Below are 27121 nucleotides of genomic sequence, written 5' to 3' on the forward strand. Positions count from 1 at the left end.
AGCCCTTTATATCCAGCATCATCAAAAGGCTAATTTCTCACATATTTGCATTTGCATATCCTTTGGAGCCATTTCATATTGTAATAGTACATCAGTAGCAAAAAACATGAACAAACAGTTAATCACATCGGTATCATTCGTTCCTATATGGACCGAACCGACCCTTACAACCCGTTTCCCTACAGGTGAAGTTCTGCTTTTATGCGAGATCTGCTGGGTGTTGACAAGACGTCAAGCTGGTCCACCTGGTTTCAACACGAGCCTTCAGCTGCAGGTGCATTTCTACTATTGAAACCTAAGATCTAGACATAAACAGCAACTAAACAGGAATGCACCAAACATTCAAGCTGCAATAAGCAGGATTTTTACCTGATAAATGGCATTTAGTTATTTTCAGCAATTTTTTTCACCCCTAATCGCATCCATTATGAATGCGTAACTAATGCTTTTCATCACCTTAAACATTGCAGACATCAGAAGTGGAGGGAACAGATGGATGGATGGGGGAGTTACTCGATGCGACGAAGATAAAACGAGCGAGAGCAGACGCCCCCTCCCCTCTCTCCAATTTTGTGCTGCAGTTTCCTAGCAACATGAGGCTGGAGTGGAAATGGTGAAGTGATGCTGCTGCATTTTATGAATGAAACTGGAAAAAAGAGCGAGCCAGAGCGGGGAGGGGAGAAGACAGGGCCGTTTTTTTTCTTGTTTTTTTTCCTTCTTCCTCCACTGCTGTTGCTGTGCTTTCTATTCTCCACGAGTCGAAGCAGAAAGGAGCTGGAAGGCGCAGGGATAATCAGAAAAAAATCCATCAACTTTATTTAACCTCACAGTTGATAAAAATAATTAAAAAAACAAAACATGGAGGTATATAATATATAGTTATGCAGTACAAAATTAAACGACGCCCTCTGCAGAAGGCAAAACAAGCACTAAGTAACATTATTTACAAAGAGCCTTTTGAAACCGCAGAACTCGACATTAACATGGGATCCGTTTCTCCTATAAACCTCAAGTTCAGTGAATTTTAAACAAATGGTGGACAAAGTAGGGTTTGCTCAAATGTGTGGGTTCACCATTGAATGTCAAAACTAACAACGGTGTTGTGCCACCTCTCAGGAGACTGAATATTTTTTTTGTCTCATGAGAAGCAACAGATGAGATTATGTTTTTGCATAATGAAGAGCCTGAACTGTATAAAGCTTGTGCTATATGTGCAGTGATGTCCAATGCTCAAAAGGACAACGAAAAAAACAAAAACATAGTTGTAGAGGAATCCGGGTTTCTCAGCGAGAATATTAAAGTATGAGAAAGAAATAATAAATTAAGGCATTTCTGGCTGTGCAGATCTATGAGTATGAGAAAGAAAAGCATACAGGAGAGGAACCTACGCTGGCCACACCCATCCCATTAAATGGGCCACACAAGAGAGAAAAAAAATGTCCCATGTCGTTTTGTCCTTCACATGTCCACATGGGACGTCCGTGGTCTTGTTAGAAAAGTTAGTGATGTTTACGAATGTAAAGGTAAGAAGAGCTCCTTGTTCGTCATCTGGACCGCTACATGCAGTCCATGGAGTTGTCCGGCATCTGTCCGAGAGCTGGCATCTTTCCTGGAACGCAGGACGGGGGCAGCATGCCGCCGACGTTCGGGGACGGGTCCACGTTTTCGCTGTCTTCCATCTTGTCCGCCGATCCCTCCCAGTTGATGTGGAAGCGGGTGACGCGGGGGTTGGAGGCCAAGATGTTCCTCTGAAGCTACGGGGAGGACAGAAAGATCAGGGGCTTTGTATGCTCGTGCCCTTTAAGTACATGATTTAAGGTAACTGGTGGGTCTGGGTAACACTGACACACAAACAAAAAAGTATCACAATATTTTTTGCTATAATCCCTTATGTGTCGAAGGTATTTATCAATTATCACGGATGGGATTTGTTTCAAAGCAAAGAGTAAATAATAAAAAAAAAGATTTATAACAAAGACTTTTTGCTTCCAAAAATGACGATAGACCAAACAATTCCCTTAATTACAAACAAAAAAAGAAGCAATATCTTTGAATAATGTTATTAAGTGAGCTACAAAAAAACAATGCTGCTGAGAATATGCTTTGATGAAATCACTGTTATTCTACAGACTCTCTGCCTTCTGACCATGGATTATTTTTGCCTTTCATCCAGCAATTTTTGAAAGAAGCATATTTATTTACAGTTTCAGTATAACCGTTATAAACTCCAGTGCAGTCATACCTCTGATGTCAGGAATGTTTTCCTCTACTCAAAGTGGTGCAAGTGGCAGAAATCCTGTTCTGACAAGCGTTGCATATCGCTGTTGGTAACCGTGTAAAATTTAGTTACACCTACTTTTGTATTTTGTACTGTTGAGACAGTAATAACTAATAATATTAGCAAAAACAGTTGAGTATTTGTGGGAATGGTTTGCTAAAATCAAATCAACCAAAGTGGATTTTTCAGGGTATTTGATATTTGGTCTTGAAAGGGTCTTAAATGTCAATTAGGACTAAATGAGCAGAGTTAGAGTGAGATTTAACCTTTTTAGACACATATCCAAGTTAAGGTCACCTAAAATACAAATATGATCAAAATCTAAACTTAGTAACACCTGCGTAAAAACAGACGTTTTTCAGAGTAAGAAAATTAAATTATTACACAATGGAAGACAGGAACACAAACACAAAACAAATTCCTTTTGGAGACACTGGAGGGCAGCAGAGAGCTGCACTTTACTAAAGTCTGCTCAGAAAAATGGCCCATTTAAATACAACATATCCTCTGTTAGTTACCTGAGAGTAGTCTGGCTTTAAGGGGGGGTTTTCCCGCAGCTCTGGATCTGTGTATTCATTGTTGACATAATAACCGATGCGAATGAACTCCTGTCCGCGGTAGGTGCAGGTTATGAGGACTACTGTCACTCCCACAGCGTCAGTCTCTGGAATCAGACCTGTATTAGGAGCGTCAGCCTGTTGGGTTGGAGCAGAGCAAACAAAAACATCAACTCAAGAGTTTATTGTTCCATATTGTAAAATCAAGAACTTGGGAATAAAAACGGGGACAAATTAAGTTGAAGCCTCAATCAGAGTTTTGTAGATTAGCTTTGACTTGCCAGTGAGTTTCTCTGATTTCTCTTCTGAACATTAAAGTATGAAAATGTAAGAACAGCTCAAACTTATTGCTTCCACTCTTTCGGTTGAAAGCACTCAGTAGTCATTTATTTTAGAACCAGAGGTAAAGCCATGGACGAGGGAACAGCAGCTGCAGAGCAGGGTTTTGCCATTTTGTTTTAGACAAAATTATGAAATTACAAATTATGCACCATTTGGCCCTCTTAGCAGGGCTCAAATTACAAAAACCTTAACATATGTATGTATTTTCTTCAGGATAAAACTGAGCAATTTTATGCACAATGTCCAGCTTTCCTGATATCTGTTTAAAAGTCTTGCTCTCTCTCACTTTCAGCCTGAACGAAGAGCAGGCATCTCTAGACATCTCACCTCTAGATATAGTTTTATTTTAAATGGTTTCTTAAGCTTGTACTTCTTTAAACTTTAAAAATCTTGCTAATGCTGAAAATAACTTTGAAAAGTGCTGAGGGCTGCACTTATTTCGTGTTCACAGATTTAGTGAAGCTTAATCAGTTTGGTGGCCAGACGATGTCCTGTTTTACTGGTTTGTAACATAACATTAGACAAGAAACGTAGTCAATCGGGAACTCACCTGAAACACAAACATGTGTCTTCCGGCTGGAACTGGACCGACCAAAACAGAATCTAGAACCTGGTCGTACTCTTCACTTTCTGCAGAACCAACATAGATGATCTTCCACTCCAGATCTAATAGAGGAAGGAAAGAGGTGACGGGTTAGGATATTTTTCACAAAAATAAAAACTGAGTTAAAAATTCAAATTTCAGCTCTGTATGTTCCAGTTTTTTTGAGTTCAGAATGAAGGATTTTTAACATGATGCCACTGGGAATTCATTGGAAAGCTTTGCAAACGGCAAATTCAAGCAATAATAATAATAATAATAATATTAAATTATAAAAATACAAAATAAGTATTAGTTGTGTTCTGCAAGTTCAGAGAAACAAGCACTGAAGTTGGTTGAATATGCATTAATATAAATGGACAATTTTACAAACATAAAGGATTTTTAAAAATTATATACCCACTTGGTATTACAGTGCTTGCACAAAAATGTGTAACTTGTCCTAAATTATCTATTTTTAAAAAGAAAAGCAATTGTTATTCTTACTGTTGACACATAACATTAAACGTTGCTGTTTTAATGAGGTTATCGTCACAATATATTTATTCTTGTGAAAAATATGTTGTGAACCAAATCTTTAAGAAAAATCCACTACATTTAGACTTAGTTTTACAGCAGCAGCTCAATTTATCTTTCTTATATATAAGGGAAAATACTTAAAAAAGACAAAAACAAAAAAACAAAAAACAACAAGCTTACATTTATAACAGCTTTACATTTAAAAAGGATGCCAGCTACTGACATTCAGCAAGTAGTCATAGTTATTGATTATGATTAAAAGCATCTTTGACTTGATTTCAACTCGCATATTTATATTTTTCAAGCAATGCGTTTCCAACTGTAATTAATTTCAGTTTACAGTCTGAATTAAAACAAATCATATTTTTTAGTGAAAGCTCAAATATAACTGCAAATGGATCATTGATGGGCAGAAAATCTTGCATCTGATTTTAACTGGTTATGTATGCATTGTTTTAAATTAAAGGGGCTTGAACGACAAACATCTAGTTCAAGCATAATACGAACACTAAAATGCGTAAAATAACACCTTATATCTAATGTTGAAGGCAAAATGCACCCCCAAAAAGGCAGGTTTATAACAGTTTGTTGATAGCAAACCTTGTTATGGTTGGTTTTCGCGGCTACGTTTTCCCACATTTAATAATGCTTTCTTTTCAACCGCAGCACACAGAAGTGGAAACAGATAACAGAAAAAAAAAATTCTCAAAAAATGAAACAAATAAACAAATGAGCAAACACAAACGACAGATTATTTCTAAAAGAAAGCAGTTTATTTCTGGGTATTTTAATCCACGGCAGGAATTTGTATTTCGCGGCAATTCCTTGACATACCAATGTAATGCCGCCAGCCAATCATCTTGTCGGAAAACACTGACGCACTGGTAAAAGAGCCAATCAGCTACAACAGAAGGCGGGCTTGTCAGCACAAACGCGCCAGCGCCAATTTTTAACAGTTCGCATAAAGAAATGCATACGAGCCGTATAAAGCGCAAGTTAACAGTTATTTTCAGGTAAACTAAAATGCATAAACGCGACGTACTGATGTGTTACGCTTTCTCACAGTGAAGCTAACACTTCATAAAAACCTAAGAGCGCCCAAACTCAACAGCTCACAGAGATAGTGTGATTTTACTGACAGTAAAAGAAAACTCACCTTCAGGTAAATCCTCCATGCATTCAAACGTTATCTCAAACTGAAACGGGTTTCCAAATGGGCTCGGGTTGTCCAAAACAGCAACATTTAACACTTGTACCTTTGCCATGACAGAAAATGAAGACGCACTTCAACCTCGAAGATTAATTTGGCTGCAAAGAATCCTAAACTATCACTGAGCACTGGTCTGTCGCAGCTCTACAGCCGGCTGTCGAGTCGTGAAGTTAAAGTTCAAGCCTTTATTCTCAGAGAACACCTACACAACCCATCGGCGTCTTGGCAAAAGGAAGTGCGTCACTTTCTTTTTTTTCTTCTCCGCTGATGACGCATTCATGAATTATGTGCTGTAGCCCCCTAGCGTTCATTTGGCAAACATCAGCTAAAGATCTCAGGAAAAAAATAGCGCCCACTCACTCTAACAATGTTCTTTGGATAAATGTACTTGAAAATATTACTATTTACTAATTTGTTTAAAAAATTATAATTTTCTTGTTAATACTGTGTTGTTTAACCAAAACTTTTGACATTGTTTCCAAGCAGGGTTGAAGAAAATGTTACAGTTAGTAATTAAATGTTAGCCGTTTTTTTCTTAGTGAAAACCCCCAAGACATACAGACACTTATGTTGATCAAAATAAAAGCATTTCAGGTCCTACTTGAAAGATGTTTATTTGATTTAACATAACTGTCTCTTTTTCCACTGAAGCTGTCATATTTCTCTGAAATGGCCCAACATAGACTCTTATGTGTCAGAGAACTTTGAAAAGCAGAAATCTTATTTAAGCCTTCACTTGTGTTACTACTGTCGACACCCAAAGAGCGTGTACTGCTGGACCATTGCCTCCATGCCAGCACAGGTGGTGTTGTACTTCTTATTTCCACATTCTGCTTCGGTGGGCCAGTACTCAATCCAGGTCCGCTCACCGAGTACATATTGGTACCTGATAGAAAAATGGAAAGATCACGTTCAAAATCCTGACAAAAGTACACAACTAACAAACTGATGATCAACCAGAGTAAACTTACGAATGATTGGGTTCATCAGCGTGAATATCTTTGGAGGTGCCCATGATGAGGTAATTTTGTCCTATTTTTATGTCTAGAACTTCTCTGCAGTGCCGGAAACCGAGGAATGTGCGCCTTTTATTCTGAGGACCCACATCTGAACTTCCTATGATTAAAAACACGGTTTTTATATGTTGCAATTTAATTGGACATAGTGACTCAGCAGAGAGAGAAACTGGGCCATCATCATCTTCATCATCCGCACGTCTTTCTAAAATTACTGCACATATTTTCAGCAATACATTTAGATTATAATAACTTAACCATCATTGTTACTAATACATTCAATGGGACTTTGATGAATAAATGTTTGATTTTGTTTGGGAAGCAAATATTACAGTGTAAAAACACAAATACAGCAACAAACTGGAAAGTATTTTTTGGCAATTTGATTTTGATAAGCCCCATGGCAACCCATAATAGTGAAGAGGGAGAAAACCTTAGAGTTTAAAACTGTGCTGTGCCTTCATATATGGGCCCTCAAGATGATAACTTTGGATGTTTTTCTTCCCTTAATCTCCTTAGCAAAAATGCTCAGCTTCAGTCAGTTTCTATGGAGAGCATCAACAACAATTCACATGTCTTACTTAAGGTAAGAACTGGACTTTGACTGGGCCATTCGAAATCTGATACCGAAGCAACATCTTTTCAAAACACAGGGTTTTTTCTCAAGGGAAAAAAAAAAAGCTTTGCTCGATTGCATATAGATATTTTAACTTTCTTATCAGGGCAAAACCAACAAGTAGTGGATACTTGCATTTTATTTTACTAAAAGGCCTCATATTAGGGTTAATTTGTGCTGGTCTGTTACATAAAATATCAATAAAATAAAGTGAAGCTTGTGGTTTGTAATTGACAAATTGTGAAAACGTTCAAGGAGTTTGAATACACTCGAAAAGAAATTTAGAAACATGACAAAGTGTTATATTAATATTAAATTCTTGCTGATGCTCCATCTGTTAATACATTACTCTATTAATAAACAGAAATGAAGATTCAACTGTAAATTTTTATAACTTTCAAAAGCTGTAAGTGTGATGGACACAAACCCCACCTTCTTTGATGACATCAAGCACAAGCACTGTGTAAATATCAGCGGACACGCCGTCTGCAAACTCTTCCACTCTCACTTTGTAAGCTGAGAATATGCAAGTTGTACATCATCAGCACATTTACACAACTCATTGGGAAATTCGTACAAATACACACTTACCAAAGTCTATTTTGCTGTTCCGTTCAGTCTCACAAATCTTATCTGTCCGGTCGTCGTCGTTGATTTTGCCCTTCTTCTGCATGCTGCAGTTCTCTGCAATCACACAGCAGTTGCAATGAGACGCATGACCCAAGAGCTTCATTCATAAAACAGTCAGGAACTCAGAGAGTGAATGAATATATCCTCCCTCATCACCAAAAGCAAAAATTATCAGTAAAACTTCTCTAATTTCTTAGCCACTACACTCAGAGAAATAATAGGTTTAATTTATGAACCTAAAGGTACATTAATATGACTACCTTAGGATCAGGGTCCTATTTTCACTACCACACACCCTGACACCATAGATCTGTATTTTAAAAGTATAAATCCCTCTTCTGACAGAAAGGGAATATTGTCCTCATAAAAAGGTTTTACCATGTTGTTTAAGTTGTATATAAATGTTGTAGCTAAGAAAATTTTACACTATTCTAGAAACCGAATAATTTTATGATTGTGATGTAGATTTTAGTTTATGCTTCATGGTGATTTCAGATGAAGATTACCTTGTTAAATGTTTGTACTAGATCAACTCAAAAGTCATGGTGGGTGTCAGTCTCATGCCACTACTTAGAACGACCAGCAGGGGTCAGTAAGAAGTCAGACTCTGCTAAAAGAACGTTGGATAATTTTTTCCAAATAATTCAGAATTTCTTCATGCAGCATAAACCTGCTAGAGACAAAGACTGAATATCAGAGTTTCACACTTCAAATGACAATAGTTATTAGTGTGTCTTGCAACTTTTGAACATGTATTGTTTTATTTATTTACAAACAAGTATGAGGTCGTAAATTTAGCTGCATGTATCGTGATTTGGTCTCTTCCAAAGAAGTAATATTTCTTTTTAAAGCTAATTTTCACCGACTATTAAGACAAGTTTTATTCACCTTCAGCACAAATGCATTCGTCGTTTTTGCAGAGCCGCAGCAGCTTCCCAGCGTCCCTCTCTGGATGGTAGAACCTCACACAGCGCGTCTCTGCATGGTGTATTAAGCACAAGCAGATTTTAAATGTATATTTATATATGTTAAAAATATTTTCGACGTGTTGTAATTACCATACTGAGGGCTGTCGTGCTCATAAACAGACACAGCTGCTGGCTGTAGTACTCCCACTGCCTGCTTCTGGTGAATCCTAAAAATGATCTCCTCTGGTTTTGTGTGTGAAACCTTTGGAGAAATATTAGTAAGACAAATGAAAGAGTAGAATATAGATGGAAAAAAATGTTGGATGGATGTAATACTAAAGACTTACTTTGTCCATGTAGATGGTGATTGAGCTTCTTTCTGAGTCACTGATAATCTCCTTGTACTTTGAGATAGTGCGGGCTCGACCTTTAGATAACTAAATGCAAGAAAACAACTGTGATTCTCATCCGTGAGAACAGAAACATATCTTTATTTAAAGATTTACATTGATCAGTCTAAGCTTGAAGGTCTGTGTGTGTCTTACAAGGTTTAGGTCTTTGGTGTTAACAGTGAAGCCGGTTAGCAAACCGATATCCAAAACTGTCATGGCGGCATCTCGATGTTGGTTCTTATATCTGTGCAGAATAACAATTAAAAGAGGAAAAGAGTTGATAGAAATACAAAGTTAAGATAATTAAATGTAATTTGGTGCAAAATGAACACACTTTTGTTTGATTTTTTTTTTCTTTTCATTTTATTAGATCTCTGTAAAGCTTGCTGTAAAAAGGAGGAACTCACAGATTTGTTTTGTCTCAATTACTGAGACAATCACCACCAGGATTAACTTTTTCCTGATTAAGATTACATTTGAGGGTTAAATGGACAATTTTCATGAAATGGCCTCATAGATCTTACAAAAGCAGTATTCTCATGTTGTATATCTTCTCAACTTCACTTGTTTTTTCTGGAAACACGACAGACAAAGTAGTTTGTAGTCCTCTGTTTGTTTGGTGGAAAGTCACAGCAGTTTGGTATAAAACATGCTCATGCAAACAAAGAGACACAAAACACAAGTAGACGAACCTGGGAGGAGTTCTACTGTCATGTTGAACTTCTGACAATCACTATGCTTTTCTTTAGGTAAAGCATAAAACAATGACACCATCTGTCACATAAAAAAAATTAGGTTTTAAGTTAGCATATGATAAATAAATAGGAAGTCACTCTTAAGTATTTAAAATTAAAAATGTGTTTGACTTTCCATGACTACAACTGAACCCAAAACAACAGTCAAACATTTGACTTACCGTCACTGTGGCTTCTCCTAGGCCTGTAGCAACAACAGTCACGTCTTGGTTTATATTATTGATCTATAATGATTTAAAATCAAATAAACAGATCAGCAAAAACACATAAAATAGATTTATTTCATAATAGTTTGAGCTACTTATTGTTATAAAATGCTTGTTCGAACTTTAGATGTTCTTGTGGCAAAGTGGTTCCTCTGGTTGAAGTTGTATTTTACAGGCTTTGATCTGCCCGGCAACAAGATGTCCACATTTAGATCATAGCCTGGGTTCTGTTCACTGGTCCAGAACTCTGCCACGGCCTGGTACACTGTCACAGTGGCCTGCAGAGACAAGACGGACATGAAAAAAATGAGTTCTGACGTCAAAGAAACAGACCAATCGACGCTATTTCATAAAGCTGTGGTTTTAAAGTGTGACAAAGGTACAACAGGTGGTATCTGGATTAATTAACTCTCAGTACTAATGTGTTGTTGAACAGTTTTGACATACATAAATAATAATTCTCATTCAAAAAGTCTGTGTGAGGGCGAATGACATCAGTCAGAGGAGGCCTGGGGTCTCAATTATAAACGTGGCGCTAAAGTTGTGACCTACAAAAAACAAGCTTGACAGAAGAGGCATTGCCACTGCTGCAAATCGGAGAATCCGGAAGTAAGTTCTAACTTTTCGGGTCATGCGTCCTGATGCACTCCTCCGCTATAACCAGCAGGGGGCAGTGGCTACTCACTTCCTCTCCAAACCCACAGAGTGCAGAGGAGGTGCGCTTTAATATCACTCATATGGAGCGTGTATCGGCCTTCTACTAAAAATGCCAATGTTGGTGTATAACTTTTATTTGTCACGCCACTACTGTGGCTAAAAAATAAGATTTTGTTCCCTCATCTCACTGAATTGTGTTTCTTTAGTCTTTTCTCTGTGATTGCCATTGTTGGCCATGAATGACGTTGATCAGCTGATATTCATGAGGCACTTTGCATCGACCATTTATGGCTGAATGTAGAGGATATGAATAAATGAGCAATGTAGGGAAATGCTGAGGTGAAGCTTTAATTTATGAAGGAGAAATTGCTTTCTGGTTCCAGTTTTATTAATCTGGATTATTCCGGAGGTTTGCCATTTTTTTTCTTTTGGGCAAATGCATAGTTTTAGTATAGCTCCTGGGCAAAGTTTTAGAAATGAGACCCATGATGTTTCTGTGGTCACTACCAAGCTAATAAGCACCGACAGCCAAAAAGACGAGTTGTTTAAGCGCGGCTGGCTTTGTTTCAAGCAAACTTTCTTTTAAAAAAGAAATCTGCAGTGGAGAAATTTTTGGGAATTTACTAAATATAAGATGGGCAAACATTGACTGTGATGGCTGCCTGTGCACTACCTCTGAAGTATTTCATACGTAGCATGTTTTGGCCTCCTTTCACACCAAACATAACTGTGTTTCAGGTTAAAGCTAAAAAAAGAAACCAATGAGATGAGAAAACATTTGTTTACACATTGATGTATGGATGCTAACAAAAATGTCTGTCTGCATTTTTCTTTTCCAATTACAATAAAAACTAGTTCAGCAGAGGAGGTACAGTTCTGCAGTTCCTCTGGACAAGAACTTCATCTTCTCAACATGACAATCTGACAAAGTCCAAGAGTGATTGTGCAACGGTTTAAAACTGTCTGTCAGCATCATGGTACTTAGATATGTGGGCATCCAGAGACTGGGAAAAGAAAAAAGTTTTATGTTACCTGAATTGATCCAAAGCCTCCGTTTTCTCTTTGCTGCTTGTTGAACCACCTTGCAATCGGCCAGGCTTCGTTAAAGGCCTTCACGATAAAAACAGACCACGTTAAAGCTGTTGACCAGAATGATTGTCTATATTGAAGTCACAGCAGTAAATAAGACATCCTGACCTTGACTCTGACCAGAGCCAGGAGAGCGTATGCTGTGGCTTCCAGTGAGTGAACACGACCCACTGGTACCGGCCAGTGGGACTGATCTGAGGACGACAACACGGCTCAATCTCAAGAAGCCTTGTCGTGGTCTGTGGTAAAGACCAAAACAACTCTCTCATCTTTTCTTTGTACTGTAGTTGAGAGGTTGCATGATCTACACTGTTTCATTAGAACTGCTCCATAGTGTCTGCGTTACTGTGTGATCGCACCTGGAGAGGAGAAACTGTGCAGGATCTCCAGGTTCAGCTTGTTTTCATTGGCCAGGGCATACGACGCCATGGCAACGGCATAGGGGTTGATTAAGGTCAGCAGGCGTTTTTGGAGGTAGCTCACTGCTTTGTTTATGCTGTCTTGTAAACTCTGGATAAAACAGAGGAAACATTTTAAAATAGGTGAGAAATATTAGAATACTGAAAGTATTACAGTACACTGTGCTATGAGAGAAAACAAAGATCCTCACACTAACACTGGCACTGCATAACCCGCTTGACTCCTGCATGGCAATGAGGCAAAAGGCTGTCAGGGAGACGTCCGAATCTACGCCGCCGACGTCACCCTGTGGACACACACAACCTGTTCTTACACTGATACTGATTTACAAATACTACGCTTTTTAAAACGAAGAATAATAGGTCTGGATGATTTCACGGTGCCCACTGTCATCTCTACGTGGGACATTCTTCCAACTTCTCTGAACATCCCGTCAGGCTGCTGTGCGTTGTGAATCAAAAAGTTGACGGCGTCACAGATGACTTTGCTTTGAACGGCCACCAGTCTGTGGGCCAGGGAGAAAACCTTGACAACATACGCCGTCAGCCTTTAGGGGGGAAACGGAGGATGCAGAAAGGTTGGTCACTTCTGAAACATCAAACCGAACAAAAGTCAGATTGTAAGTTTGTCTACGTAGAGGCACGTAAAGCCTCCAGTCAACCATTTTGTTTATTCATGAAATGCTTGTTTTAGGAGTCGTACTTGTAATCTTTTAAAGTGGCTTTGAGCAATACTTTCCCAGGCCTTAATCACAAAAGATCTGCAAATATTGCTAGCTTCGAAAATATTTTAATTCTTTTTGAGAGTGTAACAGCTGAAAAATAATCTGATATTTATCTTTAGTACCCCAGGTTGAAGTTCTGATGGATCGTCTCTTTCCCCTGGGCTTCAAATGCAACTAAACAGTGAATGTGAAAACTAAAGAAAGCTAATAGGACGACTGAAAAAGAACCATTTATTGATCAATCAGTAGGAGTGTTTTAAAACTTGTGCAAATTACTGTAGCTAGATAATTATGCCTGAAGGTTTTCAGGGCTCACCATGTGCTGCTGTCATGATCAGGATATGCAGCAAAGGATCCGTCTCTTTTACGGTAGCTTAGCTGATTACGGTAACCTAAGCCCAACAAAACAAACAAGATTCACTGATTGAAGTTTATGTTTTGTGAAACCATGTGCTCTGATGCTGCACATCTTTCATTGGGATTGTGCACAAGGTTAAAATTACATTTCCTTATAAAGTTCAAATTGAAATTGAATAACAGTTTTTATTCACTTTAATACACATAAGAATTAAATAGAATCATCTTCAATCTGTCATAGACAATCTGTGACATGATTGTACCTGTAACCACTTCCTGGAGATCAACATAAACCTAGGAAAGGGTTTTTGTCAACTCTAGTCCTCAAGCGGCGTTGTCCCGAAACTTTTACATGCTTCAACACAAATGAGAACACAATCAGATGATTAGCAGGACTCTGGAGAACTTGACTGCAAACTGAGGAGGTAATTTGATTAAGTTTCAGGTCGCCACCCCTCGAGGACTGGAGTTGAAGAACCCTGACCTGGGATATAAATCATCAGAGAAATATATATTTATTTGCCCCACCGGTTATGACGTGTTGCAGGGCTTCATCCCGTCTCTCGACCCCCACGGCTTCCCACTGGTAGGTCATGTCCAAATACGTGGTTGCAATGACGGGCATTGTCAAGTGGATCATGTTTTCCTCTCCACAACCAGAAGGTTGGTAGAGCAGGCCGCTCATCGACTCTCCAGTGACGGCGTTCTTCAGCTCTTCTTTAGGCTTTTTTCCTGGCAACATTCCCACGAGCAGCAAAGAGACGCTAACGTCATGCAGGCTTACTTGCATCTTGCAGTCTTACATCCGTTTTTTTTGCGTATCACCTGTAATTGCTATTTGTGTGCTGGTAGTTGAGTTCGGTATGATGTCAATCAGAGGAATGTTACTGCGGAGGAGCTGCACTTGTTTACCATCTGGATTTAAAAAAAATATTTACTAATTATCACCAATTTAGAAGTGACTATAGCTTTGCTCTAAACTCAGTGCTCTTTGTCTGCTTCATCCACTCATCATAACTTCATCGTCATCCCGCTCTGCCTTTTCCTGTTTTCATTTCAAGCGTTTCTTTCCTCTTGAGACACATCTCTTGATTTAGCAATAGTTTATTCTTAAAAGTCAGGCCCGTTAAGGCACTTTAAATTAAATGATGGAAATAAGTACGTTTTTCAACCACACAACTTACGGAGACTAATCCGTGTGCTTAAAGATGAGTAAATAAAAATGTTGACCAGAGTCTTACCTTTTCCTTCGTTTTTAGGGTCCAACGTTATAGTTAGGGGAGATTTTATCAGAATACCTTCAGGCTAGAAGAAGCAGCAATGAGGAAACATCTGAAATTGAGCTTTTTCTTTATATCACATCAGGTTTTGTTAATTCAATCATGTTAAAATGAACTCAATATCCAATGGCAGTGGAAGACAACCAAAACACAGAATGGTTGGATTTTACGTACTTGAATTGACTGACTGATCGTTTCTCTTACCACAACGTGCAGCGTTTTTCTAAATCCGTCACCCTGCTCAGAGTCCTTCACAGCCACTTTGACCTCGATATTGAAATCTCCTTCTCTCATTGGAATAATAACAAAGGGAACTGATCGTGTACTCGAGGCCCCAACTTTGACCTCCTGTTGATATTTCCCACGCTTAGAAGCTGCGCTGCACACATGTTCTGTCTCGAGTAGAAAGACGCGCACCTTAAAAACAACAAACGGGTGAAAAGGTGCAACGTGGTTACTCAGTTCGATTCAGATGTTCAGATGGTTTTGATTTGGTCAACGTAGGCAGATGCCCAGGGCAGCATTAGAAAGATGGTCAAACAAACACAAGATGAAACGTATTTCAGGCATTTATTTAGATTTGGACCCACCTGTATGCATTTTGGGAATAGTTTCCAGGGATATGACGGACAAAGACAATAAATACTTAAGAGTCTTGCTTCTGATTGAGAAGAAATGTGTTACATCTGCTTGGTTAAAATGACAATCTCCCAGTATTATGCAATGGAGAGGTCGACTTAAAAAATTTACATTATGGAAAAAACAACATCAAGACTATAACTTAAGATGGAGATGTTTGAATCTAAGTGGAAACCAAAGATTACAGTCATAATGGATCTTGACTGTTTACTTGCGTGTATATTTTTAAAGTTTATTTTGCACTATTATTATTATTACTACTAATATGTACTATTATTACTTAATTTTTTTTTCATTTTCCCGATGTCAACATGTGATCCCCTTGCAGATTTACATGTTTATTGGCATTGTTACCGAATATTAGCTTTTTTTTTTTACAAAGTTAATGTTTATCTGAGGGAAATGTGTTTCTGTTTATCTGTAATTACCAAATGACTTGTGCCAAAGTCTGAATTAAACAACATGCATACTTATTGTAGTTCAGTTATTTAAAACAAAGAACTGCATACATCTATGTATGTATAAGCAGTTATCGGAAGACAAATAAAAAGTAAAAAAGAAATATGTAACTTATCTGCCAAATTCCCCCTAAACATAGTTTTTATTGCTTACATGCAGGCTGGATTGTTGGCTTTGCAGGAGCCAACCCTGAGTTTAGTTTAGCGAAACAACTTTAAAACTGATACACCTCGTCACTTCACAAACAGGCCTGGTTCACGTTATATAAATTAAATTTGATCTAAAGCTTCAAATCAATTTAATTTATTTCAGTACAACCCAATCTTATCGACACACACTGTTCAATCCTTATTTAAGTAGATTAGGAGCAATTAAAAAACAATTATCTGTGTCTGTAATCCATGTTGCATTACTTACAGTGGCAGGCTCAGGATTATGGTTGTGCAGAACGGCTTTAATTTCTATCTGCTCTCCTCGAACACTTGAGTAGGGCAGTTTGAGATCAATGAAGATGTCCTTTCGGACAACAATGTCCAAAGGGTCGGCCACACAGAGGCCTTCACACAGCATAAATGACACAGAAAATAAAGGAACAGTGAAACAATGAGGGACTAAAACCTATAGATCAGTTGATGTTGAGTTTGAAACACAACTAAACACTGAAGCCTGATGTTTAATGAATTCTCACCACCAGTTTTGGACAGACCAATCCCTGTGAACCGCCATGTTGTGATCGTATCCTGCAGAGCCATTTTCTTTACGAAGGAGGTTGTTTCGCTGAAACAAAGACACATTTAAGACTGAAGCTAAACTGATAGCGTGATTCTTTGTGTTTATTTGTAAATGTTTCAGTGAACCCACCAGTTAGGCTTGTCTGGAGGACATACTGGCAATTTGACATCGGACCACAGCCAGCTTTCAGGGAATTTGGTGCGAGAGACAATATCATTGGTGTCCATGTAGCTGCTGTCGTCGCTCTCACCTCGAGTTTGATAAAAAAAAAAAAATCACATTTTATTACTTTCAAACAACAAAACTGACAAAATAATGATGCTGTCGCCTCTCATGTCTTGTTCCAGGCGCTTATGTGATGGTTTGAAAGTTGGTTATTTCAGAGATACATTTATTCTTTTGATGTTAGGAGGTTGTAATGCTTTACCAGCATTTGGGGCTGAAGATGTTAATGTCTAGCTGATGTAATGGTCAGATCCAACCAGCAGGGGGAGTCTAGCGCTTGCGCTAGCTATGTTGAAGAGCACCGGAACTTCCTCCTTAGATAATAATAATATACGCAGGAGCAGAAGCACCGTGTCCGGCTCTTTTATTAAAATATCTCCCTTCTTCAGGTATGAATATATATATATAAACGCACATGTAGGCTGCAAATGAGTTTATTAATTGTCAGAAAGATTGTGAGGTTTTTTTTTTTACGCTCCGCATGTTAAATTCCGTTGTTAGCTCCATTGTTAGCGCCGTTGCTAACATACTGCTGTTTCAACGTCGATATCGTGTATGTTTGTAAGCTAACTGAGATAATAATATACGCTGGAGCAAAAGCACCGTGTCCGGCTCTTTTATTAAAATATCCCCCTTCTTCAGAGCATTTACACTTACTGCGAGCTAGTTTAAGGTTCTCCTCTCTCCTCTCGGCTCGTTTTCTTTCCATCTCCGTGCAGCAGTGCAGGAAAGCCTCGACGCAGGCCTCACCGTCCAGAATGTACTCGCTGCGACGCCCACAGGAATACGAAACTGTGGTCTCCCGTGTGCCATCCAAACAACAGTCACGCTGCAGGTCGTTGTCATATCGACTCACTGGTTACACAGAAGGTTGTGGGGGAAAATGAGCACAAGAAGCTGATTGAAAGCATAAAAACAGTTTGGGAAGGACAAGCAAAAAAAAAAAAAAGTAACCCCCCCAAAAAAACATGTTGGAAGCATAATTTAAAAACCAAGCATTTAAAAATAAAATCAGCTTGTTTTGTTTATACTTTTGCTGAAGTTTTATTGGTGAGATTCAGTTGAAGGCATGGGTACAAACTTAATGTTTATGGTTAAATGTATTTGGTGCTATTTTTACCAGAAAGTCTAAAGAGATGAAATCTCTGTTTGATGGAGTGCTGGCCAAGAGGCACGCAGGTGTAGTTTACAAAACAGTAATTAAAAGGTACAATTTAGACATCATAAATTTACTGAAGTACAAACTAAATAAAAACTTACAAAACAGAACATAAGACAAGAGTCCATGAAGGAGGTTTAAGAAATGCTATTATGCTCTTAAAGAGGGAGTGTTGTGCAAAAGGTTTTTTTTTAAGCTTTGTATTATGTTATAACGTTATTCCCTCATCAGCAACATATGCAAACTGTTGCTTTTACTCATTAATGCATGTCTTAGAAATCGTTGAATCGCCCGTGGCAACCATTCAAGGTTGCCTTAACGAACTGATGAACTACTTCTCAGTCCAGCGCTCCTACAAATGTTTGTAAACCGCATCAGCACACGGCATGGAGAAGTGTTGACACTAAAGACAGACGCCAATTTCAAAGGGTCAGATACAGATATGACACATTTCTTTTAAGTGGGTTTTGACATATGCAGCATTTTCATACCAGCTGAAGGCAGCATAGTTACTTCATTGAACTAAGAAAATGGCACTTTGTGACTGACAAATAGACAATACCCCCCTTTGAGAAGAGTTTTAAACCCATTTGCAGATTATTTCTGGATCAAGGGTGCAGCATATTTGTAAATGTGCCAAAAGATCAGCTGATAAAATGATTTATTAGTGATATCATACATTATGCATCCATTACAACGTGTTGTGCATCAATGAAAGGGATGTTGCCAAGAATTTAATGTGCATGTATCAGTGGCAATGCTGTTGGAAACTCAACCTGCTGTTTTTCTGTATGTTGAGCAAACACAAGATGTATTTACAATGAAATAAGTCTAAAACGCCAAAACTGTCTGAGAGACGACTCGGGTCAAACATGGATGCAGATTGCTCTTGCTTTCTGTGACGGCTCTTACATAATTCGGTGGTGGCGTTCACCAGGGCAGAATCCCGTTTCCTCCTCCGGAGGGCTGAGCACGTCGGATCTAAAACATGGACGGACGTGTCACGACAAAGTTATTTCAGATTTATTCCAGGTGGAGTTAACAGTAGAAGAAATTAGATTTTTTTCTCTTTTTTTTTTTTTAGCCTTATGTAAAAACCAAAATAAAGAAACGCCTCCTATTTTAACCGGAACAGGACAACAAGCCATCATCTCTCTTCTTTCACGCATCATTGTATTTTTGTTTTGTTTAGCTACCCTGTCTGGGCGGCGTCTCGGATTGTAAGTTGGACTGAAACAGCAGCCCAGCATCGTAGAACACACTCATACTGTCCTTTCCTCCGCCGTGTGTGCAACCGACGTCGTGGCTCTCAACTGTGTCCCACACCTGAGGAATCAAAAAAGCTCCTCAAGATAAAACGTAAAAAAAAAACAAAAAAAAAAACAACAACTCTAAGATGAATATTTGACATGCAAAGACGCTTTGGCTGTAAGTGCTGAACATGGTCAGGAGAGAAGATCACCTTTTTCTGCGTCAGACGGTATTTCTTGTTAAGAGCGATGACGCCTTTGTCCACGGCCACCAGCCCCACTGTGGCCTCAGGATCTCCTGTGATTTTCAGGTCAAACTTTCTCCGAGGTTCGTAGGAGGCGGAAAGTTTCAGTGGCTCTAGTTTCAGCTGTTGGAGGTAGATGGGACCGTCCCTTATTTCCATGCATAATATGATTAAAAGAGTAAGAACTGTGAATAACAGCAGAAGGCATGTAGACAATGAGATGAGGACGATGCTTAGAGAACGTGAGCGCTGGGAGACACAAACGTTATCATCTAAAACAAAAGAGCAGACAATTTAAAGCAGAATTTAAACTGTACACCAGAGCCCTTTTACTCCCTTCATACACACATTAAATCACAATTCTTACTTAATTTCTTCATCTTCATATCTTTGAAATGGCTTTTTCTTTACATGCCAATATGGTTTCAATACAACAAAAGAACCATTTGTATGAACCTTTATGTTTTAAAGTGTGTCCAAATATTTACCATGATCAATAACACTGAACAGCTGAACTCAGTTAGAAGTTGGATTTAATTTTCAGTTTTCCTGTCTAGATATCTTGGTGAATGTAAATCCATAAGATGCCAGAGGGTCTTTAAGAAATGTCTGAACTTGTAAAAAATGTCTGAGCAATCCAAAAATCTAAAAAAAAATAAAATAAAATTCTATTGATCAAAAATAAATAAAAAAACAGAATACAGCGGTGGATTTGTTTAATTTTCCCCCGTGAGCCCTGCTGCTGCACCGTGCCTCACCGAGCCGAGGCAGGAGTCCTTCACGTCCACCCAGACTGAGTCCGACACCACCTCATTGTCATTGGGATGGTAGAAGGCCAGGATGCGGAATGACGGCAGCATCTCCTTGGTAACGGTGAGGGTCATGGATATCATCACTTGACCTTTCACTCTAAAGCGTCCATGCTTTATTAATTGACCTCTGCTCTGGATCTGAAAGCAGGAATAAATAATAAAAAAAAGACAGCATAAAGCTCTGCTTCAAACGTTTTTAGAAGCAAACATAAAATTTGCTCTCGCACCAAATATGTCACGTCGTTTTCTGGATTGTCCTGTTTGTTGAGGTTGATGTTCACTTTCAGGTTATCTCCTGGTTTTACTTCTGCTGTTGTCACTCCTGCAGAGACAACAGTCATTTACCACAAAGTGTGTTTATGCATAGAAAACTGATGGACATAAATCTAGTGTTTACCGATGTGGATGTAGTTTTTGCTTGTTGAGCGATAAGGCAGAGCAGTCATGCTTGCCGACGCTTGTCGTTCAGCTGAAATTCGAGGATTTTTTGTCCTTACCTACACAGTTAAGCAAAAATATAAATATTAAAGAAATATACTTGACAAACAGAGATGCACTCTAGCAAACACAGCTATAGAGCTCTTACAGGTATGACTAAGTACAATTAAATGTTTTTTTTTTAGAGGAAGAAAATATTACTCGATACATCATGTTTTTGAATCACACTATTGTCAGAAATGTGAGAAACTTACAAGAGTGTTCATGCAGGCTTCAATGCTTATTTTGAACATGAGATCAGCATCCTGAATAGGCGTCTATCCATGTGCCTAGATAAAAATGTGAAACATTTCTACCAATTCTCAGGACTTACTGTGATTTTTAACGGTCCAGCGTTTTCCAGCGTATTGATTGAAAGTCTCGCCATGCCGTTGGCAGAAGTAACGCCTTCAACCTCAGCTTCATCGATCGCAACAGGAACTCCTTGTGCTGAAGTGCCGTCAGGATTCAGAACCTCAACCTTTCAAGAAACAATCAGACAAAGATCAATCGTATCTGACAGAACTGGATATGGTCAAACATTCGGATGGAAAAGAGAAGAAAGAGGATGTGTGAGGAACCTGAAAGTCTGATCTTTGGACCAACAGTTCATTAAAATGCACACATTCACAAAGTGATTCGCTTAGACTCTAAGCAACCAGCTACAAATCAGTCAAATGTGACCCATCAGACTATCAGTTTGTCTGCATGTGAATCAAAACAGGACAAAAGAAATCTTACCGCAAAATCAAAAGACAATCCCGGTTTGAAATATTTGGGTGTTTTGGAGAACTGGATGATGTACGGTGATATGACAATGTAAATATCTCTCAGCTCTGCCTCCACCATCTCACTACCTGTGAGGATAAGAATGACGTGTCAGGCTTTCATTTTGTTGTTTCACAACAGTGGGGACACATAATAAAGCTCTGGATCTCACAGTACACCACTTTACAGATAAAATGGTGCATAGTCACAATATAAAAATAATAAAAAAGGCCTTTAAGGCTTCCATTGTGTGATCGGTCTGAACATTTTCCAATAAGATTGTGACATGATGCGATCCTTATTGGTTTTAAAGTTAAATCATAAGACACATCAGTCATAATTTCCACCCAAAAAAATGATAAACAAAATAAAGCTGAGGCTTAAAATAATAATATTAAAAATATATATGGTACAATTGCTTTTCAGTATTTTATCAACGGAAATTTCTAAATATTTATAACAAAAAACAAACGACATGACAAATTAAAAAGTGTTAAACTGAGTACTGAAGAACAGAGGACTCATGTATTTACATGATCCATAACATACTAATTTACATTATGTTCAAGATTTTAACAGTTTAGAAACGTCATGTTGTATTTTACGAGTTTAATTATTTGTATTGTTGCACTTCCAGGACTCCAAGGCAACACGTTTACGTAAAAGCTTAAACAGAATCAAGATGACCCATTTCATTAGGACACACACACTGTGATAAACTGACTACCACAGTTTTTCCTGGATAAGTGACACTGATCCCCACCGACCTCTGCTTCTCTTACCGTCGCTCGTCAGCACGCTGACCGCCACAAATATGGAGCTGCCCATAAGATCAGTGAAGTTTTCAAAGCTCTGAGTAATGTGTTCTCTCTTCAGGGTCACCACTCCTTCTCCTCTCTCGATCTAATGTCACACAACGCAGGTTAACTTTAGAGTTTGGTGTTGTCACACATTTACATCTCATTTACACTCACAGGCAACTTTATCAGGTTCAGCTTTTCTACAGACACAAACAGTGAATTGCTAATCACATAGCAGCAGCAGCAACACACTGTGTTTGGTATCAAGTGATCAATGACTATTCAAAGCACTTTGCATTGCCTCGTTGCTGAAAATGTGCTGAATAAATAAAATTACCTATTCAATCAATATTTACATATGTCACATAAAAAAAAACATTGTTAGTAGGGGTGGGCATCTCTCACATTATCACTTATTGTGGTTATTTCTTTTATGATAAGGATTACATTTGTTGTTGTCACAATAAATACCTATGAATAATGTTTTAAAATCCCCCAAAACTGTCCATTTTCTTGGGACTGTCCACTGTTTGTACAATAATAGTACCAATAAATATCAACAAATGTATGAATATGAATAAGTGCATTTACTGCATGCAGTTTAGTAACACAAATAACATTTTTCCATGTGAGTGATATCCTAAAGAAGCGGATTACAATGATTTTCAGAAGCAGTGTTTTTGTTTGTGGGGCGATGGTTGCTCTGCTCTGCAGCAATACAGTTACCTAAAAAAGCAATAATAAATACCTATTATTACCAATTTTATCGTTATCAGAATCGTACCCCAGAATTGTGATATAAAACTTTAAATCCATATCGCTCACGCCTAACGGTCAGCATTACTAACGACATCACTCATCTGTCTGAAGACGGCCAAAAGTTAAGACGACAAACACTGGCTCCTAATGAGCTCCTTCAGACCCTCCATTTGATAGTTAGTTACCGGTCAGTATCTGTGGGTTTGCTTACAAAAACCATTTCCATCATGATTTTCCATGTTGTGCTTGTACAGGTAGAATCTCAGCCTTCTCTCTGCGCTTCAAACTGTTTCCTATACATGTGTAGGTCAATGTTTGAGACGGACGTGGAGCCAAATGCAACAGAAAAATAACTGAAGGTAAAGACCTACCGGCACTCTCTGAAGTGAGCTGGGGAAACTCTTCTTTTGATTTTGATGGATAACTCCAAAAGCTCCATATGCAGAGCCTTCTACATCTTCACCAAACATGTACCTGAAATCAGCAGGAAGGCGCTTTTATTTATTAACGTCCCAACACTAGTTTCTACTGCGGTAGATCAAAGTACTACAGAAAACTTAAATCAATCTGATAATCAATACTTGTCTCCTACAAAGAAAAACTCAACGTACGTGGCCTTGATGTCTACGTGGAGTTCTTTGCTGTCCGAAAAGAAGAACGAACTTCGGCGTATCAGTTTGACGTCGAAACTGGGCAGCACTGAAAGTTTAAGGTTTGAGTGAGCCCTGACACCAGAACAATCACAACCAGCACGTCAGGGAAACTCTGATGCAACTCACCGTATTCTTTGATTTCAAACTCTGCAGAGTAGCTCATCTGTGGTAAGCTTTGAAACCTCGCCACGATTCTCCAAAGTCCAACACTTGACACACAGCACACAGGAAGAGCATCAGGATGTATGGCCTGTTTAAACAATCCTCCCATCTTTGACTGTCCATGTGTGCCAGTTAGTAGTAAAGTTAAGACAGAGTGAATAGGTAGCTATATTTGTTACATTACTGTCTTGAATTCCTTAGTGAGTCAGTTTACTGGTAAGTCAAGTTAATACGACACAAATCGACAAGATCCTTCACTTTACTGTAGCCAAAAATATTCAGGAAAACTGTAGCAATAAAATTATGTGTTTAAAAATTACGAGTTAAAACATTAGCACTGTTGATTATAGATTAACATAAACTTGTTTCCTTTGCGTTACTTGAGGTCTGAAAGCGCTTTTGCGTTATCTTCACTATTTCTCATTTTCTGTAAATAAATACTAAATTTTCACTTGGAATTTCAGAGACATGATGTCAGTAATTTATAGAATAAGAGCTCAACATGATACTCAAACATGATTTTACCCTTTTATAAAGAGTAAAATCAGAGAAACTGGTCATTTTAAGTGAACTCATAATTTTTTTCCAGACCATATCAAAATGCCATATACTCACCTGACAACTTCAGCAAGTTGAAAATCTCCAGAATGAATTCCTGACCTCAGAGCGACTGGATCCAGCGGTAGAATGACACCTTCAGGGGTCTAAAGGATTGAAATCAAGATTTATTGTTATTAAAACTGATTAAATTAAGTAAATCCTTAATTTAAAAATTATCGTTCTATAAATCTGTATTAATAAATATCAGTCAATTTGTTTAAATACGGCACAGAAACTTCACATATTGACACATATTGTGAGAAATCACTTCTAGATATGTTTAGTGAACATGGAGTTACCATCTATGTTTTTTTTTATAACATAACATGCAACAATGATATTCAAATGTTAAATAAATCACCACAAACTCAATGGCAACAGAAGCGTCCATCTGGGTCATGTTGTCTCTCTCCACAGGCTTCATGTCAGGCGTCATCGCAAATATCCTGTAATGAACTGCAGCAAAGATATTACACATCTAATTATCATGAGACTTTTTACATGAACCCATCAGGTAAAACTGTGGACTGAACTCCCATTTTCTCAAAAATAAAACATTAAAACTTCCATTGCTAAGTTCTAACTTGGACGTAAACTTCTGCAAATACCACCAGACCCCGAGAAATTTTTGTCCCCATTGTTTGTCTCTTTCTTTTTATATTTTCTATTTAGAAATAACGGTAACACTTTATTTGAAGGGGCTTGAATAAGACTGTCATGACACTGTCATAAACATGACATAACACATGTCATGAACATGAATAAGCCTTCATGAATATTTATGACTGTTGTCATAAAGCGTTATTCAGTAAATTATGACACTTAATAAAAAGTTGACATTATTCAAAATGTCTTTGTTATGACAACTTGACATTAACCAGGAAATCATTACTGTTTAAACTTTACCTTTAATAACATAAACTTACCTATTTTTTAAAGTGCAATCAGTAATACTTTTATAACAAATTTATATCAGCAATGATTAATTATTAAATTAACGAGTCGTCTCGTTTAATCAACCTAACAGGCCAGGTGTGTTTGTGGTGCTGTCGGACTCACCTTTGCTGTTGGGCGTGTAGAGCGCTTTGTCCGTCTGGATGAAGATGTAGCCGGCATGCAGGGACAAGAGGACGACTTTCTCCAGCTTTGCATCGGGGAACTGAGCTTGCAGATACACATAGTGCTTTAAGTTTGGACTGCGAATGAAGTCATCAGCAGGAATCTGTCAAAGATTTAAAAGAAATGTTTGCAAGGAGTGAGCGGTGTTTATATTGGACATTTGAAGACGGTTCAAAATGTTTTATTTGCACACTTTTCATGAATTAAATCCGCAAACGTTTGAGGTAAACCTCGGTTTCAACATCACCTCAACTTCCCCAAAGCCTTGAAATCTGTTTGCAGTGTTGAGGTTCACAGAGGCGTGTGCAAGTCTTTGAGATTTGGTCGGCCAGTTCATCACACTGATGCCGACGGTGAAGTTGTTGTCACTGGGGCAGTCCTGGCACTCCACGAAGATGTTTTGTGGTCTTCCCAGGCGCAGCAGGTTGGGGGCAGACATCACCTTCCTGCAGAGCAGAAACCGGACAGGAGGTAAACGTAAAGTTTTGACCGGCCAGACTGGACCCAGTTACAGGTCACTGACATCTTATCACAGATAAATCATTTACCTTTTCGTTTCACAACATTTGTTTGAGTCTATTAAAGTTTCTGTTTACCCTGCATATCCAAAAACATTTCCCACATGTTCAGTTTGTGATTTATTGAGTTTTTTCCCCCTGACCCAAATCCAACAGGTAACATTTTATTGTTATTCTTTATTACAAACACATTAAATCTTTTTTTTTAACCTGCCTAATGATACTTTGACACTTTAAGCTTTCAAATGTTTTCTTTCAGTCTTCATATTTTGTTGACCATCACCTCAGTCTGTAAAAATTAGCCTCATAACATTAACGCAATATCAGCGTTTGACACACAAAGTTGTCAAAAAATACATTTTAGTCTCCAAATATTAAAATACTGTTTCAAAGCTAAAACGTATTTTATGAAACCTTTTTTACGTAAAACTTCCTGTAGAAAAGTTACATTTTCGCCATAAGTTTGGGAATAGATATATTTGATAATTTCTCTGCCTATTAATTGATCTTCTTTGACCCTTTTGGATGATCTATTAACAAATAGATCAAATTTATAACTTTCTCTAACAGGATTGAAGACAGGCAGGCATGCAGTGGTAAAAAACTAGAGGATAGAAGAAGATCAGACTTACATTGGAGCTGCTGTTGTCCTAGAAATCACAGAAATAAAAGCCACTGAGGTAAACAACCACCACTGCTGTGTCATCGTCATCCTGCAGCCTGACCCCATATTGACTGTTGGAGCTGCAGGTTTCCGTCATGCAGCCGCTTCCCTCTGTGTGGACTTTCACTTCCCCTGTCACATGCCTCATTCACGGTGTAATCCTTAAAATATGTCCTAATTTAAAAACTAACCTGCTAAACCCTTTTCAAAGCAGTACATCCAATGAGTTTACTCTCTTACCTGGATTTGATCAATTTATTTTTACTATAAAGTCAGTTTATGTTTAAGTTACTGGCCAGATGCGTGCTGCTTTTAAGAGCATTGTAATGAATCTTCCTACTTATGCTAATGTATGAAAAATAGGTAGATTAAGTCTATAATACTTTATTCAAATAGCAAAAAATTTTGAACTTGGCAAGTAAATTTAACTGAGGAGACAGACTCCTACAGATATGTTCACATACAAATGCTAACAGATTGTCATTGTTGATTGTTTTGTCACAGCTTTAGAAACAGAAGATTC

General features: G+C 38.2%; 2 protein-coding genes across 3 annotated transcripts; both read right to left on the reverse strand.

Annotated features, from left to right (window-relative positions):
- Positions 1–790: 790 nt before the first annotated feature.
- LOC106922058 (anti-silencing function 1B histone chaperone b) lies at positions 791–5767 on the reverse strand. Its single transcript, XM_014994166.2, has 4 exons — positions 5454–5767; positions 3728–3843; positions 2797–2973; positions 791–1754 (listed from the first exon to the last, which is right to left on the reverse strand). The coding sequence occupies exons 1-4, from the start codon at positions 5560–5562 to the stop codon at positions 1557–1559; spliced, it is 600 nt and encodes a 199-aa protein (XP_014849652.2). The 5' UTR covers positions 5563–5767; the 3' UTR covers positions 791–1556.
- A 335-nt stretch (positions 5768–6102) lies between these two features.
- LOC106922023 (complement C3-like) lies at positions 6103–26688 on the reverse strand. Of its 2 annotated transcripts, XM_088004360.1 has the most exons (43): positions 26567–26679; positions 25664–25862; positions 25357–25519; positions 24659–24753; positions 24313–24401; positions 23662–23744; positions 23494–23581; positions 23254–23356; positions 22106–22226; positions 21297–21412; positions 20890–21036; positions 20476–20575; positions 20306–20400; positions 20025–20216; positions 19234–19389; positions 18968–19097; positions 18684–18752; positions 17270–17467; positions 16517–16637; positions 16344–16432; positions 16073–16212; positions 14762–14974; positions 14519–14582; positions 14103–14192; positions 13806–14009; positions 13237–13312; positions 12584–12743; positions 12387–12482; positions 12136–12286; positions 11885–11970; positions 11720–11797; positions 10153–10308; positions 9986–10048; positions 9762–9843; positions 9594–9642; positions 9223–9313; positions 9025–9114; positions 8828–8939; positions 8658–8747; positions 7731–7823; positions 7572–7655; positions 6479–6623; positions 6103–6393 (listed from the first exon to the last, which is right to left on the reverse strand). In XM_088004360.1, the coding sequence occupies exons 1-43, from the start codon at positions 26662–26664 to the stop codon at positions 6252–6254; spliced, it is 5007 nt and encodes a 1668-aa protein (XP_087860486.1). In that variant the 5' UTR covers positions 26665–26679; the 3' UTR covers positions 6103–6251. The 2 variants fall into 2 exon arrangements, 1 of the variants encoding a protein (XP_087860486.1); XR_015762544.1 differs by lacking the exons at positions 6103–6393; positions 6479–6623; positions 7572–7655; ... (2 more) ...; positions 8828–8939; positions 9594–9642 and having other exon boundaries at positions 26567–26688.
- Positions 26689–27121: the final 433 nt, after the last annotated feature.

Source organism: Poecilia mexicana, unplaced genomic scaffold, assembly GCF_051168715.1.
Source record: "Poecilia mexicana isolate PSO_F unplaced genomic scaffold, ASM5116871v1 scaffold_1, whole genome shotgun sequence".
Lineage (NCBI taxonomy): Eukaryota > Metazoa > Chordata > Actinopteri > Cyprinodontiformes > Poeciliidae > Poecilia > Poecilia mexicana.